We start from the raw sequence: 15,304 nt of genomic DNA, 5'->3' as shown, positions 1-15,304 counted from the left end.
TAGGCTCTCGGTTTTGTTTGTTGTTGTTGTTGTTTTTGGCCAGAGGGAGAGGGTCTCACTCTGCCACCTAGGCTGGAGTGCAGTGCCGTAATCATGGCTCATTGCAGCCACGACCTTTCCGGGCTCAGGTGATCCTCCCACCTCAGCCTCCCGAGTAGCTGAAATTACAGGCGTGGTACCACCACACATGGTTAATTTATTTTTTGTAGAGATAGGGGTTCACCATATTGCCCAGTTGGGTCTTGAACTCCTAAGCTCAAGCGATCCACCCACCTCGGCCTCCCAAAGTGCTGGAATTACAGGCATAAGCCACTGCCCCTGGCCTCAATTATTTTTTAATGAATTTTTTAAGCTGAAGTATATTTAGTTGAGGGCCACCACGAGAATAAGTGGAAACCATCTGATATAAAAGATGAGTGTCCTTTATGATGTCTTTTGCTCCAGAGGCAAATAGATGAAAGTTAAAAGTGCATATTTTAACTTAGTGTAGAAGAAAACTTTCTAACAACAGAAGTTCTCTACTAACTATAAAAAGCCATGTTGGCTGCAAATTAGCTCCCCATTGTTGAAAATATTCAAAGTGTAAGAAGCTGGTTCACCTTAGTTGAATGCTGTGTTGTGTTTGATTGGTTAAACTAGTATGACTTCAGTGTTCCATACTTAGCCAACTCCAGTACTTGGAAATGGCTAAAATTAAAAAGCCTAACAATACAAACTGTTAGCAAGGATATGTAGCAATTGGAACTCAAATGTTGCAATGTAGCAGTGGAACTCACATGTTGCTGGTGGCTGTATAAAATGCTATAGCCACATTAGAAAACTCTTCGACAATTTCTAATAAAGTTAAACATGTATCTACCATGACAGTATATGTTCATAAAGAAATGTTTATGATAGCTGATTTGTAACACAGGTTGACTATCCATTGTCTGAAATGCTTGGGATTAGAAGTGTTTTAGATTTCAGATTTGTTTGGATTTTAGAATATTGCATATATACTACATAATGAGATATCTTGAGGATGGAACCCAAGTCTACACATGAAATTGACTTATGTTTCATATACACCTTATATACATAGCGTGAAGATAATTTTGTATAAATTTTTAATAATTTTGTGCATGAATTAAGTTTGTGTGTATGAGGTTAGGTGTGGAATTTTCCACTTGTGGCGTCATGTCGGTATTCAGAAGTTTTGGATTTTGGAGTATTTTGCATTTCAGGTTTTCAGATTAGAGATACTCAACCGGCCAACTAGAAACAGTCCAAATGTCCATTAACAGGATGATAAATAAACAAATTATGGTATATCTATACTGTGAAATACTCCTCAACAATGAAAATGAACTACTTATGCAACAACATGAATGAATCTCAGAAACATATGTATGAAAGAATCTAGACAAAGAAGTACATACATTAGAAATGTATATTCTTCCATTTTTATGAAATTGAAGAACAGATATATTTAATATGTGGCCAGAATGGGGGCAGGAATTGTCTGTAAAAGGAGCATGAGGAAACATTCTGGGGTAATGAAAGGGTCTTATATCTTGATTTGGGTGATGGTATCACAGATATATACATTTGTCAGAATTCATCAAAGTTGTGTGTTTCACTGTATGTCAGCTATCCCTCAAAAGGAGAATTCGTTCTTGGAAAAGATGCAGGTTAAATCTAAAGCTTCATTCTTAACTGTTCTTAAAAGTAGAAAAGTTAAGTAGACCCTCATGGGTAGGGCTAACAATCAGCTACTGTTTTTTTCCATTGGGAAAAATGTGTATTCATTCTGAAATAATTGGCTTAAAAAGTGAACTTTGGGAACATAGCCTGTTTTAGCTGTATGATGTTAAATCACACAGTACTAATAATTCTGAGTTCTTTTAAAAATTGAACATTAAATATATGCTTTTTGCTCTCCAGCATGGTGCATGTGTAAATGCAATGGACTTGTGGCAGTTCACTCCTCTTCATGAGGCAGCTTCTAAGAACAGGGTTGAAGTATGTTCTCTTCTCTTAAGTTATGGTGCAGACCCAACGCTGCTCAATTGTCACAATAAAAGTGCTATAGACCTGGCTCCCACACCACAGTTAAAAGAAAGATTAGCATGTGAGTATAAAATTATGAATGTTCAGGTAGGATATTATATCAATAAACTGAACATTTTTTCTTTCCTGTTTGTTTTTAGAAATGTTTAAATAATAGAATATTTTTCTTAGCCATGGGTATCCATGTTGTTTAGCATATTTAATAATTTGGAAGTTTCTACTTAAGATGCTATGAAAATAAAATATGTTTGTATTAATTTTTTCAAGGCAACTTATATACTTTTTATATGTACTGTATTAGACTTATTAGGTGGTATGCCTTTGAAATGAAAGCATTTGATTTTCATCTTTGGTATGACTTTTCTGTTTAATCTATGAAGCTTATGAATTTGTGAAGTTAAAGCTTCATAAGATTGCCATCTTGTAAACAGTCTCCAGATCTTGACATCTAATATTTGTTGGCACCTGGCCCCAGTTCTTTGGTTTTCTGTCTATAGCTGAAGTAAATGTAGTGAGAAATAACCACCTAGTTTGGATATGGTATTAGTGCATATAAATAAGCAACTTATAATGAATTTGTATTATCCTGGAATAATAATGAATAATTGGTAGTTCCACAGGTCTGATGAGTAAAAGAGAATCTTAAGGAAAACCTCTTATTTTTTCATCATCATAGGTGGCTTTTGCAAATATCCAACTTGTCTAGTTCCCAGTTCCCTGATGGTATGAGCAAAACTGTCTGTTATAGCCATGATATCAGTGTAGAGATCACTGTTTCTTTACTGAGAAAAATTCTGTGCTTGAAAAATTCGAAAACCTCTCTGGTCCAGGAATATATTGTAGTATTGCAGATATCCCAAAATGAATTATGAATTAGAACAGACTATGAGTCTGCCATGAGCTAAACCTGTGTATATTCTTGAGGCCATATGTCTATTCAGTTGCACCATAACTGAGGGGAACTGGAGTACCCCTGTCTGTTTTCAGGGGTTAAATTTGGAGAATATCTTTAGAGCCTCAATCTGGCTATATTGGAAGAGTATTTTGAAAATAATTTCAAGGAAAATATTAGGTACTTTTAGGTAAGCCTTTTCAATTTGATCTCGTTATAGATGTAAATGCTTTTTCTTCGTCTAGATGAATTTAAAGGCCACTCGTTGCTGCAGGCTGCACGAGAAGCTGATGTTACTCGAATCAAAAAACATCTCTCTCTGGAAATGGTGAATTTCAAGCATCCTCAAACACATGAAACAGCATTGGTAATGTTTCAGATTTAAGTTTTTAAAATACAATAGCCAAGAACGTGCTAAACTAATAATAATATCCTACTTTTAGAGCTAGCATTTTTTTGAGTCTGTAGTTTTAAAAAATTACTGCCTATACAAATATTTTTAAAAAATTTAAACAGTGCCAAAAAACAGGCAACCTCATCCTGCAGAAGGCCAAGCTATTATCAGTTCGAGAATCCCCAGAAAAAAAAAATCTGTTCAGATTCTGGCATGTATTCTAAGTAATGCTTTTATTATCATAAATGATACATATCGTTTGCCTTTTTAGAGGTTATAAAAATGAATGCTTAAGTTAGAAATTTTGGAACCCAATGAACATAATGAAAAATAAAATAAATACCACCATCCAGATAAAAACACTTGGTGTAGTTGCTTCCTTCTTCAAAATTAAATCTAGAATGTGCATAAAGTATTTTAGAGGTTACTTCCCTGATAGAGGTAATAATAACTGTGGAGCTATGACAGAGTGGATGTGAGTAGAGAAGCCTAAGGAAAAACAGAAAAGAATGGGAGCTAATAGTGATACGTGATAAAAGGTAAGAGAGGGAATGGTAAAATCAGGGGCTACCTTAAAATTGAAAGGTAGAAAAAAAGAAACTTAAAGGTAGAAATGTAAAAGGAAGAAAGTAAATCCTGTTGTGTGAGTTGCAGAATGTGCTTCGGGTAAGAGACAATAAGTAAATTAATGTGTGTAGAAGCAGATTTAACTGATGGTAAGCCTTACTTACCTAATATCTTTTACGATAAGTTTTCTTCCTTATGCCATAATGTAAACTATGAAGTTTATGTAGAAACCTACCTGTAAAGCATTTTGGACCTTTTTTACTACGTGTAAGAAACATCTAAATTAAAAAAAAAATAAAATAAAATAAGCTCTAGACTAATAAGAAATGCTAGTACAAAATTAAAACCACAACAGCATTAAAACTGTACAAAGAAACTTGGAAAGACTAACATGGAAAATTCTGATCGGAAAAGCTCATACTACATGTTGTTTTCCCCTAAATATGCTACTATTAAGCAACTCGTTTTTGTAATTAACCTTAAAACACACTAGGAGTTGTGTTGGTGAGTGGTTATGGTGCAGTAGCAGTTTCTTACAGGTTCTCAGAGATTTACAGGCCCTGCTCCATGATGGTGCAGAGGAGCAGGGTGTAATTTGAGGTGGATGTGATTTAAAAAAAAAAATTATTTAAAAAACCATGTCCGGTTTCTGTGCTCTCATGATAGATGTCCTGGGAAGATTACCCTTAACCTACCAAAGGAACTATGTTCTCCAATTAGAATTGGTTTTATTTAGGATAAAGGAATGATTTTGGTGACAATAACATCAAAGAATGGATCTGCAGCAAAGTCATGAGGATCCGATAAACTTTATGATTAACAGCAGGTTAAAATCAAATAACAAATTTCATGTGTATTGTGTTTTTAGATGTGTAGAGCAACTTAGCTGAAAAATTACCCAGAATTTTTATTCTGTAGGTTTTCAGGTTTCAGTTTTAACTTAACGTATATACGTTGATTTAGTCATGTATCATTTAGACATTATTGAACATCTGTTATGCAGATATTAGGCTTAGGCTTATAACTGGCAAATCTCTACTTCCTGTCTCCTTTCCTCCTGGATACATCATACATAGAGATGCTGCAGCCTCAAACTCCAGATTATATCATTTTCCACCACTGATTTTGCAAAGAGGTAATGCATGCTCCTTATTCTGCCGAAGCAACTAGTTGAGAGAGATATAAATACTGTTCAACTTATCAGCTGTTCTGTCAGTGCTATTACCAAACAGAATCCAGAACTGATGACTGTTCTGTTATTTCTTTTTTTTTTTTCTTTTTTCTTTTTGAGATGGAGTCATTTGCTCTCTCACCCAGGCTGGAGTGCAGTGGAATGATCTCAGCTCACTGCAACCTCCACCTCCTGGGTTCAAGTGATTCTCCTGTCTCAGCCTCCCAAGTAGCGGGGATTACAGATGCGTGCCACCACAACCGGCTAATTTTTGTATTTTTAGTAGAGAGGGGGTTTCACCATGTTGGCCAGGCTGGTCTTGAACTGCTGACCTCAGGTGACCCACCTGCCTCGGCCTCCCAAAGTGCTGGGATTACAGACATGAGCCACCACGCCCAGCTTTATTCTGTTATTTCTTCATGTAAAGAAACCTCAACCTTTGGGGTGTTTTCTTAACATTTAAAATATTGCATCAACGCAGTGCCACTTGGAAACAGTTTTGAAAAGGATATTGGTCACATTAAGGTTTTCATCACACCAATGATAGCTTTTTCAAAGATACAGGACAACTGTAAAGTTTGATTGGAATATTTAATAATAGATATTATCTGATAGGTAGGATTTTCAGGCCCTGTCAGAATTTAGTAATTGTTGCAATTCTGTTCAATCAAAAGTCAAAAGCAAAGTTGCGTCAAAAGTAAAACAAAAAGATTAAATAACTACTTAATAGTTCTTGATGGGAAACACGAATGTTCTTAAAATCAATTATGTATAGTCCTTGATTAATGCTGCAATTTAAATTATTTAGCATTGTGCTGCTGCATCTCCATATCCCAAAAGAAAGCAAATATGTGAACTGTTGCTAAGAAAAGGAGCAAACATCAATGAAAAGACGAAAGAGTAAGTATACATTTAATAATTTAATGTTATTGAGATTTTACTCTTTTGGAAAATATATTCACTGTCTGGCTGACTTTTTCTCTTTAAGATTCTTGACTCCTCTGCACGTGGCATCTGAGAAAGCTCATAATGATGTTGTTGAAGTAGTGGTGAAACATGAAGCAAAGGTATACTTCCTTTTTGGTAATCTTTGGTAATCCAATGAGTTATTTTTTATTTAGCAGGTGAAATGCCTGACTTCCTAAACGATTTACTTTCTCATGAGTATTACTTTTTTTCCCTTAAGCATAGATTACTATGCTTAAGAATTGTCCTACAGGTAACCTTTTCTAGATCTGATTTTTGCTAGAACATCTATGGATTTATTCAGATACACATTATTCCTGTATGTCCTCCCTCCTCCATTCCTTTTAACCACAGCCCACAGGTCATAGTTATCCTTAAGGACTTTTCTGACCTATCATCTTTTCTAATCGTCTTTTCTCACCCATATCTTCTAATTCTTGGTTGTCATGATAACTTCTGTTATTTACCCCAATCACCGTTTTTTTGCTTTTGTTTTTGTTTTTGTTTTTACCCTCTGTTATTTCTGTAACTAAGTCAAAGGACTTGAACAGAAGGAAATATATTATTTAAATAATTTTTACAAAAAAACATAATAGCTCCCCATGTTGATAAGTTACTGTTCTTTAGTTGGCATTTGTGCACAAAGCATTTTATTCACCAAGTATGCTTTCATCAAGGCTAGAAATCATCTCTTACCCAGGAACTTTTAAAAGTACTACTCAGTAAAAGATATACATATTATCTCAGATTGGAAAGATGACAGTAGTCACCTAATACAGTAGTTTTTACAGTTTTTAGCCACAGATCCTTGCCTCCTTTAAACAAAATCTTTAGTTGAAATTCAGTATACTCTATAACAAAGAAAGAATAGATGTGCTGTAGATGAAGGGAGAAAGGAATAGATGCTCTTCTCCTTGGATGGCCTCTGAGGCCCTTCCATAAATGAAATTTGCAGAATAGTTTATTCTTACCTGTCCTTTCTTGAGTTTCCATTCATTCAAGGAACCACTTAGAGTTCTTCAATTTCTTTTTGTGTTGCCTCTCTGTGTCTTAATTTCGCTTTGATTTGGGGGAATTCTTGATAATGTATAATCTTGATTTTTCCTATTGTAAATTATTGAATAAAATAAAGTTTATTTCTGCTTGACTGCTTGGCATATCTTGTCTCTCTGTTCTATAACTGTTTGTTGATTGCTTTTTTCGTACTTGTGGTACATTACTTGAAGAATATCTGGATGCATATTGAATTAGGGTTGTGACACTCAATGAAACAATCTTGACTAGGGTGACCATCCATCCAGTTTTGTCCGGGACTTGAGGTTTTTTGGGAACACAGGACTTTCAGTGCTAAAACCAGGAAAGTCCTAGGCAAACCAGAACAAGTGGTCGCCCTAATCCTAACATAAAGTGGTACCCAAATAAAGCTTTTTTTTAAGTGGGTATTTTTCACATTTCAGCGAGTTAGGGTATGTGAATAAATAGTTTGATTGTTCTGAGCATTTTAAATCAATTTTTCAGGCCCTGTAAGCATGGAGACTAGCTATTCATACTCAGATTTTAGGTTCATTGAGATCTTGATTATATTCCCATTCACATATTATCTGATTCCATGAGTATGAATTGGTCAGTGTCTCAAAACACACTGTTGTCCACAGGATTGATTACTGAGGAACTTAGTTTCTTAGTTATGTTGAATAATTATTTCCATGGCAGGGAGGTAGGGATAAGGTTGGTGGAGTCTTACAGGTGATTTTTTTTATTGTGAAAAATTTCAAAGATATAACCTAGTAAAAAGAATTTTGCAGAGAATACCTGTCTACCACTTAGATTCTATTACTAACATTTTACTGTAGTGTTTTATTACATATCTTTTCATTTTTCCCTCCATCCACCAATATCTTATTTTTTCACACATTTCAAAGTAATTTGCAGACTGTTCCTCCTAAATACTTCCACATGCACATCATCTAGAGTTTAATCTTTGTTTACAGTTTTTCTTTATATGTAAAATTTGAATGCAGTGAAATGCAGAGATCTTAAATGGATATTTGCCGAATTTTGACTGGTACATACACCTGTATAACCAAAACTCCTGTAGAGATACAGAACATTATCTCATGGCAGAAGTAATGCACAGTCCCAGGCAATTTCCACTTTGACAGATAACCATTTTATTTTTTCTGACATAAAAGTGCCTGTTCTAGGCCTTGACACACATGGAATGATGCAAAATGTATGCTTTTGTGTAAGGCTTTTACCACATTGTATGTTTGGGAGATTCATCCATGTATCAATAGTTGGTTCCATTTTTTTGCTGAGTGATTCCACTGTGTGACTATTCCATAGTATGTGTATCTATATATTTTACATAATAAATAAGGGAGAAGATTAAACCAATAGAAATAAGCATTTTAATGCTAATTTATCTCTGGCTTTGTTACTGTTGTCTATCTTAGGGTTAATCTTTACATTTCTACACCTTAAAGATCCGTAAAAATACATGGGTTCAACTTTCTTAGGCAATGTCTAGCTCTAAATATCTGTGAATCTGTGAATGCTTTAGTGGTAAGCACAACTACTATTCAGCATCTCACATTTAACCCAAAATTGGGTCTTCCTTCTGATGGTAGCCTTCATGAATTGGTAAATTTATTCTCTAGATTTGAGCAAAAATACTTGCTTTGGCATTGGATAACAGGCCTCATAAAAGAATTGAGACTTAATGGTAGTAAAAAGTGTTAAATACATGATTGCATGGTTTTAAATTTTGCATTGCAGGCTAACTTCAATTTTTTCTGCATTGTTAAGGTTAATGCTTTGGATAATCTTGGTCAGACTTCTCTACACAGAGCTGCTTATTGTGGTCATCTACAAACCTGCCGCCTACTCCTGAGCTATGGGTGTGATCCTAACATTATATCCCTGCAGGGCTTTACTGCTTTACAGATGGGAAATGAAAATGTACAGCAACTCCTCCAAGGTAGTATTGTTTCCATTAAATGAATTTTTTTAAATTAACCTTTAAAAATTTTTCACATATCAGGTGTTATAGGTAGGAGTTGGTAATAAGAAAAAAATTTTGAGAATTTTTGGTCATTTCTTCTTAGGTTATTATACTTTTAATCAACTGAATATCTTCAGTCCCCAAGTGTCATTAAGTGATAATTACGATTTTTGTTCCAGTAGCATTTTCTGCACATTTTCTTAAGTTAAATAGATGGCTTTCAAGTTTTTATCGAGAAAGTTTTAAGAGTAAGATAAAATGGTTGCTATTTACTTTTAAAGAAAGGAATTTTTAGATCCTACATATTCAAGGCAGGTAGAGTTTGTGTAAGGTAGCCAACTCTGGCTTATTAAAACATTTAACAACTGAGTACACTCATATTCATTACATCTTAAAATATTTAGATCAAATATCTGCACCCTTGGCATAGATGAAACGTTTCAACCCAGAGATCTGGTCCCATAAATTTTAAAGTTTTTTTGTGTACATCTCTACCTTTATTAGAATGTAATGTAGTAGCTTTGACATCTGAAAGTTTAGATGAGAAAAATGTAATAGATCAAGCTTTTCTGTCTTTAACAGTAAATCCTTGATGATTTTTATGCCTTTGTTCTGGGAACCAAGTTTTGAGAAACACTGCTTGAACAGATGAAAGCAGATTGATAAAACCTCCTGGAATCTGCGAAAACTGTGAACTTACAAGACTGCTTTCAAGATTCCCATTACTTCCCCCATATATCACACATTCATTTCATTGTCAGTTTTTGGGATAATAACACTGGTCCTATGCAGTTGGCTAGTGATAGAATGTACAGTCTTGTCAGTTTTATACTAAGTACCATTACATGTAGTTTTTTACTTGCCTTTCCAACTAGTTTCTTACAATAAATTATTGAAGTGGAATTTCCAGGTTAAAGGGTAGCATGTAATTGTCAAATTATCTTCTATTAATAAAAAGCTGGTATTTAGCATTTTACAGTTGGAGTATATGAAAGCACTTGTTTTCTGTCAGCACTAGATATTACAATTCTTAATACTTTCCTTGAGTGAATATGCATGTGTGAATTACAGAAGTAATAGATTTTAATGCTAACTATAAAAGTCTCATCAGTGTAGCTCTCCATTTCCTCTCTGCGTACTAGCAGATGGGAAAAAAAAGATATTTCAATTTGCATTTCTGATTATGAGTAAGTTTGAACGTAATTTTAAAGTGTTTGTTGCCCATTTCTCTTTTTTTCTTTTTTCTTTTTTCTTTTTTTTTTTTTTCAGACAGAGTCTCGCACTGTCACCCGGGCTGGAGTGCAATGGTGCCATCTCAGCTCACTGCAACCTCCGCCTCCTGGGTTCACATGGTTCTCCTGCCTCAGCCTCCCGAGTAACTGGGATTACAGGCGCACACCACTGCACCCGGCTAATTTTTTGTATTTTTAATAGAGATGGAGTTTCACTATGTTGGCCAGGCTGGTCTGAAACTCCTGACCTTGTAATCTGCCCGCCTCGGCCTCCCAAAGTGTTAGGATTACAGGCATGAGCCACCATGCCTGGACTTTCTTTTTTTTTTTAATTTTTATTTTATTGTATTTATCTATTTTTGAGATGGATTCTCACTGTGTCACCCAGGCTGGAGTGCAGTGTTGCGATCTTGGCTCACTGCAACCTCTGGCTCCCAGGTTCAAGTGATTCTCATGCCTCACCATCCTGAGTAGCTGGGATTACAGGCATGCGCCTAACTTTTGTATTTTTAGTAGTTACGGGGTTTTACCATATTGCCCAGTCTGGTCTCCAACTCCTGACCTCAAGTAATCTGTCCGCCTTGGCCTCCCAAAGTGCTGGGATTACAGGCGTGAGCCACCATGCCCAGCCAACCATTTATCTTTTTTGTATGTGTGAATTTCTTGTTCATGTGTTTGCCTCATTTGTTGAAGCCTTTCAAAGTACTCCTTTCATGAGAACACCATATATATGTATATTATATGTATATTTTATATATATATATATAAATTTTTTTTTTTTTGAGACGGAGTTTCACTCTTGTTGCCCAGGCTACAGTGCAATGGCATTATCTTGGCTCACTGTAGCCTCAAATATATTCTCTTTAAAGGTGCATGTTACAGTTTGGTTTTTTTCCATTTTGTTCTTGTTTAATGTTGTTATTGCCTAACATATTTTTCCATATACCAATTTTCTTTTTTTGATGCTGCTTTTGATGTACTGCTCTAAGAAACTTTTTTATTCCATGTTATGAAGATATTTCCCCGTTTTCTTCCAGCATTTTTAAGGTTTAATTTTTCATACTTACATCTTTAATCCATCTGGAGTTTATTTTGTTCTAAGGTGCAAGGTAGATGTTTTCGTTTTCTGACACTTTAAATGAGCTGTAAACATAGAATTTCAGACCTGGAAATGATGTTACATTTCTCCCAGTCTACCTTATGTCTTTAGAACAAAAGAAAAATCTGAGGCCCAGGAAGTTCCAGTGATTTCCTCCAGTTCAGACAGCTAATTAATGACAGAACCACAGTTAGATTTCTGGTTGCTCTCTTAATTTAATACTTTTGCACCATTCCAATGGCTTGCTTATAGGGCAGGCCATCTTTAGCCATCTACTTTATGTTCCTTTATATTGCTTAAATCACATTTTATAATCATTATACACATTTACATATTTTGCTTATATGTATTATATTTCAAAGAGTTTTAAGAGAATCTTATTTTTCCCTCCCCACCCCTCAACCCCTTACTACCATGGAGATTTCATACATAATCTACCAAATTGTAAAAGAACTTTGCTTTCTGATGAGATGCCTTCCATAAAGCTTGGTTCCATCTTCCAAATAGAGGTTAGTCACTCTTTCTCTCTCTCTCTTTTTTAGAGGGTATCTCATTAGGTAATTCAGAGGCAGACAGACAATTGCTGGAAGCTGCAAAGGCTGGAGATGTCGAAACTGTAAAAGTAAGATACAATGTTATGTTTCTGTTAACTTTGGGTTTTTATTTCAACATTTGTTATTTAATCTGTACTGTTATAATGAAGAGTCTGGTTTATTTGTATCTGCCTTGCTTTAAAAGGTCAATAATATAATCTAATTATTCTCTACAAATGAGGAACCTTAAGTAATACAAGAAAAAAGACTTCGCTTTCACACACATCCCAGTGAATACTGCATTCACAAATATAAATAAATTCAGGTGACACCAAATGGGTTTTGTGTGAAGAACCTATTCATTTGTCCCTTTAACAGAATAAAGTGTATCAAATTATTTTATATTACTGTTTACATATGACACATAAAACAAGAAGGGGGAGAAACAGTGTATCACTTCTGTCTATAGATTTCTTCTGATTTCTTCATTTCTTTGCCCCCTTTACCTCTAGGGATCCAGGGCTTAGTGTAGTAATATATTCAGTGTTGCCACTTCTCTTTCCCAGAGCTTACAGCTTCAGCTCTTACCTGTTTCTCAGACACGAGTCTTCCCCAGAGTAACCCTTCCTTACTGTTTTGACTCTTACTGTAGAAATATGTATGTAAAACTGGGTGCAGTGGCTCACACCTGTCTGTAATCCCAGCACTTTGGGAGGCTGAGGTGGGTGGATCACCTAAGGTTAGGAGTTTGAGAGGAGCCTGGCCAACGTGGCGAAACATCAGCTCTACTGAAAATAGGGGGGAAAAAAATTAGCCAGGAGTGGTAGGGGTGCCTGTAATCCCAACTACTTGGGAGGCTGAGGCAGGAGAATTGTTTGAACCTGGGAGGCGGAGGTTGCAGTGAGCTGAGATCATTGCATTGCACTCCAGCCTGGGCGACAGAGTGAGACTGTCTCAAGAAAAAGAAAGAAAGAAAGGAAAAGAAGTAAGTATGTAATATCTTACTATCTATATCAAATATTTCTGTTACCTGCAGAAATTGTATATAACTCAAAGGCCTAACATTTTAAGAGAGAGAGACTGTTTTAGAATTTAATATATATTAACATTTAACTAACCAATCTTCATGAATTAAATAATTTTTCACTAATGCAGTGGTGTTACTCTCCGAAACTAGTAGGGGAGACAAGCCTCGTATTTCTTCCCCTTCACCTTTAGAGACTTTTTCAGAACAGTGTTGGTCCTGTTTGAGAGGATACTAAGAGGTAGTAAATTTTACAGAAAGCTGAATTGGTTGATTCAATTCATGGCAGAAGTAGCTATTTGAAATAATTTCATTATATTTCTTTTGGGGGGCTGGGGTGGGGAGACAGGGTCTGTTGCCCAGGCTGGAGCACAGTGATGCTATCTTGGCTCACCGCAACCCACGTCTTTTGGGCTCAAGTGATCCTACTGACTCAGCCTCCCAAGTAACTGGTACTACAAGTGGATGCTGCCACGCCAAGCTAATTTTTTCTTGATTTTTTCTTATAGAGACAAAGTCTCACTATGTTACCCAGGCTGGTCTCAAACTCCTGGGCAAAGCAGTCCTCCCGCCTCAGCCTCCCAAAGTGCTGGGATTATAGGCATGAGTCACCATGCCCTGCCAATTTCATTATATTTCTGTAGGGTGTTCTAAATCTTAAACAGACCCACTCACAAAGTCAATAATTTTAGATTTTCTGAGAAAAGAAATATAAGTGTTGTTCCCTTCTGAGCTAGAGCTCTGAGGGAATTTATTCACTGCCCTTTTAAATGAAGAGCTTTCTACAAATTGATTTTAAAATCCATGTGATCCTTTTCTGTTGTTTTATCTGTGTAGACATCTCAGATAACTTCAGGTTTTTTTTAATTCATTTCTCACAGAAAACTGCAACTATCATGCAGTTTTATTATTTGACATGTTTTTATTTTGATCCTCATTATTCTCATTCCCTTAAGTAGGAGGCTAATAGGATATTGAAAGGAGGATTTTGTTTCTATTACTACTGACTTGTGGAAATACAAATCACTTGAGTTAAAAGGTTGTGAACTGATTTTTTTTTTCCAAGAGACATGAAAATTAAGTTGAAAACAACTGAATTTTTTTTTTTTTTTTTTTTTTTGGTGTGTGTGGGCAGGAAGAGATACAGAATTATAAATGCTGATTCTCTTATATATATTAAAGAACATAAAACTATATTTAGTAAACATGTTAAAGACTAAACTTTGTTTTTATAAAGATAGAGGGAGTGCAGAGGAGGGGATAAAGAGGAGATGAAGTTGGGGGGCAGGAAATAGACTTAGAGAACACAATAATGCCATTGGATTCAGGAAAACCTGTGCTAAGCATCAGGCATTCTTCCCTCCCCTCTGCTTTTAAAATCACTTGATGGACATTTATCTCCATGAGCCGTTCTTCTTACCTACCTCTAGACAGATGGCTCTATACGAATCACTGAGACAAGAACATCTGCATATTACCTAATGAACACTTAACTATTGTGCTCAGTTGTGTTTGTTTACTGATAATCCACCAGGCCGGATACTTTATTCAACACCTGCTATTGGAAAACTTGTCTCAGAGTGGGCAAAATTAAACCGACAGGTATAGAGTAGAATGGCCTGTGATAACTACCAAACCAAGCAGCACCTGGTAAACATGTTAAAAATAGTCATTTCTAGGGACCTGACTTGAGACCCACTGAAATACCATCTCTTGAATGGGGCCCTGAATCTATATATCTCGCCAGCTCTTATTTGGGAAGCACAGAAGAGCTTTGCCAGGACAGTGATTAAACCCCTTGAGGTAAACCCACTGATAGCAGGCTCCTTTGTTTTATTCAGCTTAGGTTATCCCTGCTTTGGGCGTAGGATAGTAAAAAGGGGAAAGAGTTTTTACTAATATGGATATATTCTTTTTGTTTGTTTGTTTGTTTGAGATGGAGTTTCACTCTTGTTGCCCAGGCTAGAGTGCAATTGCATGATCTCAGCTCACAGCAACCTCCATCTCCCGGGTTCAAGCGATTCTCTTGCTTCAGCCTCCCGAGTAGCTGGCATTATAGGCGCCCGCCACCAAGCCCAGATAATTGTTTGTGTTTTTAGTAGAAACAGGGTTTCACCATGTTGGCCAGGCTGCTCTTGAACTCCTGACCTCAGGTGATCCACCCGCCTTGGCCTTCCAAAGTGTTGGGATTACAGGCGTGAGCCACTGCGCCTGGACTAATATGAATATGTTCTTTTGACTCTTTAAGCAGTCTGATTTATTATCTATGTTGCTTTTCTTCCCCAAACTTTCATACTTTTCATAACTACACTTCCTCATCTGAACCAAAGAACACAGAAAATTGACTGCTTTCTTAATTCTACCCAGTCCCCA

General features: G+C 36.0%; 1 protein-coding gene across 2 annotated transcripts in view; it reads left to right on the top strand.

Annotated features, from left to right (window-relative positions):
• The window catches only part of TNKS2 (tankyrase, TRF1-interacting ankyrin-related ADP-ribose polymerase 2), a 67,310-nt gene that overhangs the window by 24,674 nt on the left and 27,332 nt on the right, over nt 1–15,304 (top strand). For both annotated transcript variants that reach the window (XM_011947845.1, XM_011947846.1), the window contains exons 8-13: nt 1,924–2,110; nt 3,187–3,308; nt 5,882–5,973; nt 6,062–6,140; nt 8,848–9,019; nt 11,917–11,996. In XM_011947845.1, coding sequence (XP_011803235.1) covers nt 1,924–2,110; nt 3,187–3,308; nt 5,882–5,973; nt 6,062–6,140; nt 8,848–9,019; nt 11,917–11,996 — 732 coding nt within the window. The remainder of the gene's footprint in view (nt 1–1,923; nt 2,111–3,186; nt 3,309–5,881; nt 5,974–6,061; nt 6,141–8,847; nt 9,020–11,916; nt 11,997–15,304) is intronic.

Source organism: Colobus angolensis, unplaced genomic scaffold (assembly GCF_000951035.1).
Source record: "Colobus angolensis palliatus isolate OR3802 unplaced genomic scaffold, Cang.pa_1.0 Scaffold270, whole genome shotgun sequence".
In the NCBI taxonomy this organism is placed as follows: domain Eukaryota; kingdom Metazoa; phylum Chordata; class Mammalia; order Primates; family Cercopithecidae; genus Colobus; species Colobus angolensis.
The sequence above is the reverse complement of the archived record's forward strand: the minus strand, read 5'-3'. Positions and strand labels throughout refer to the sequence as shown.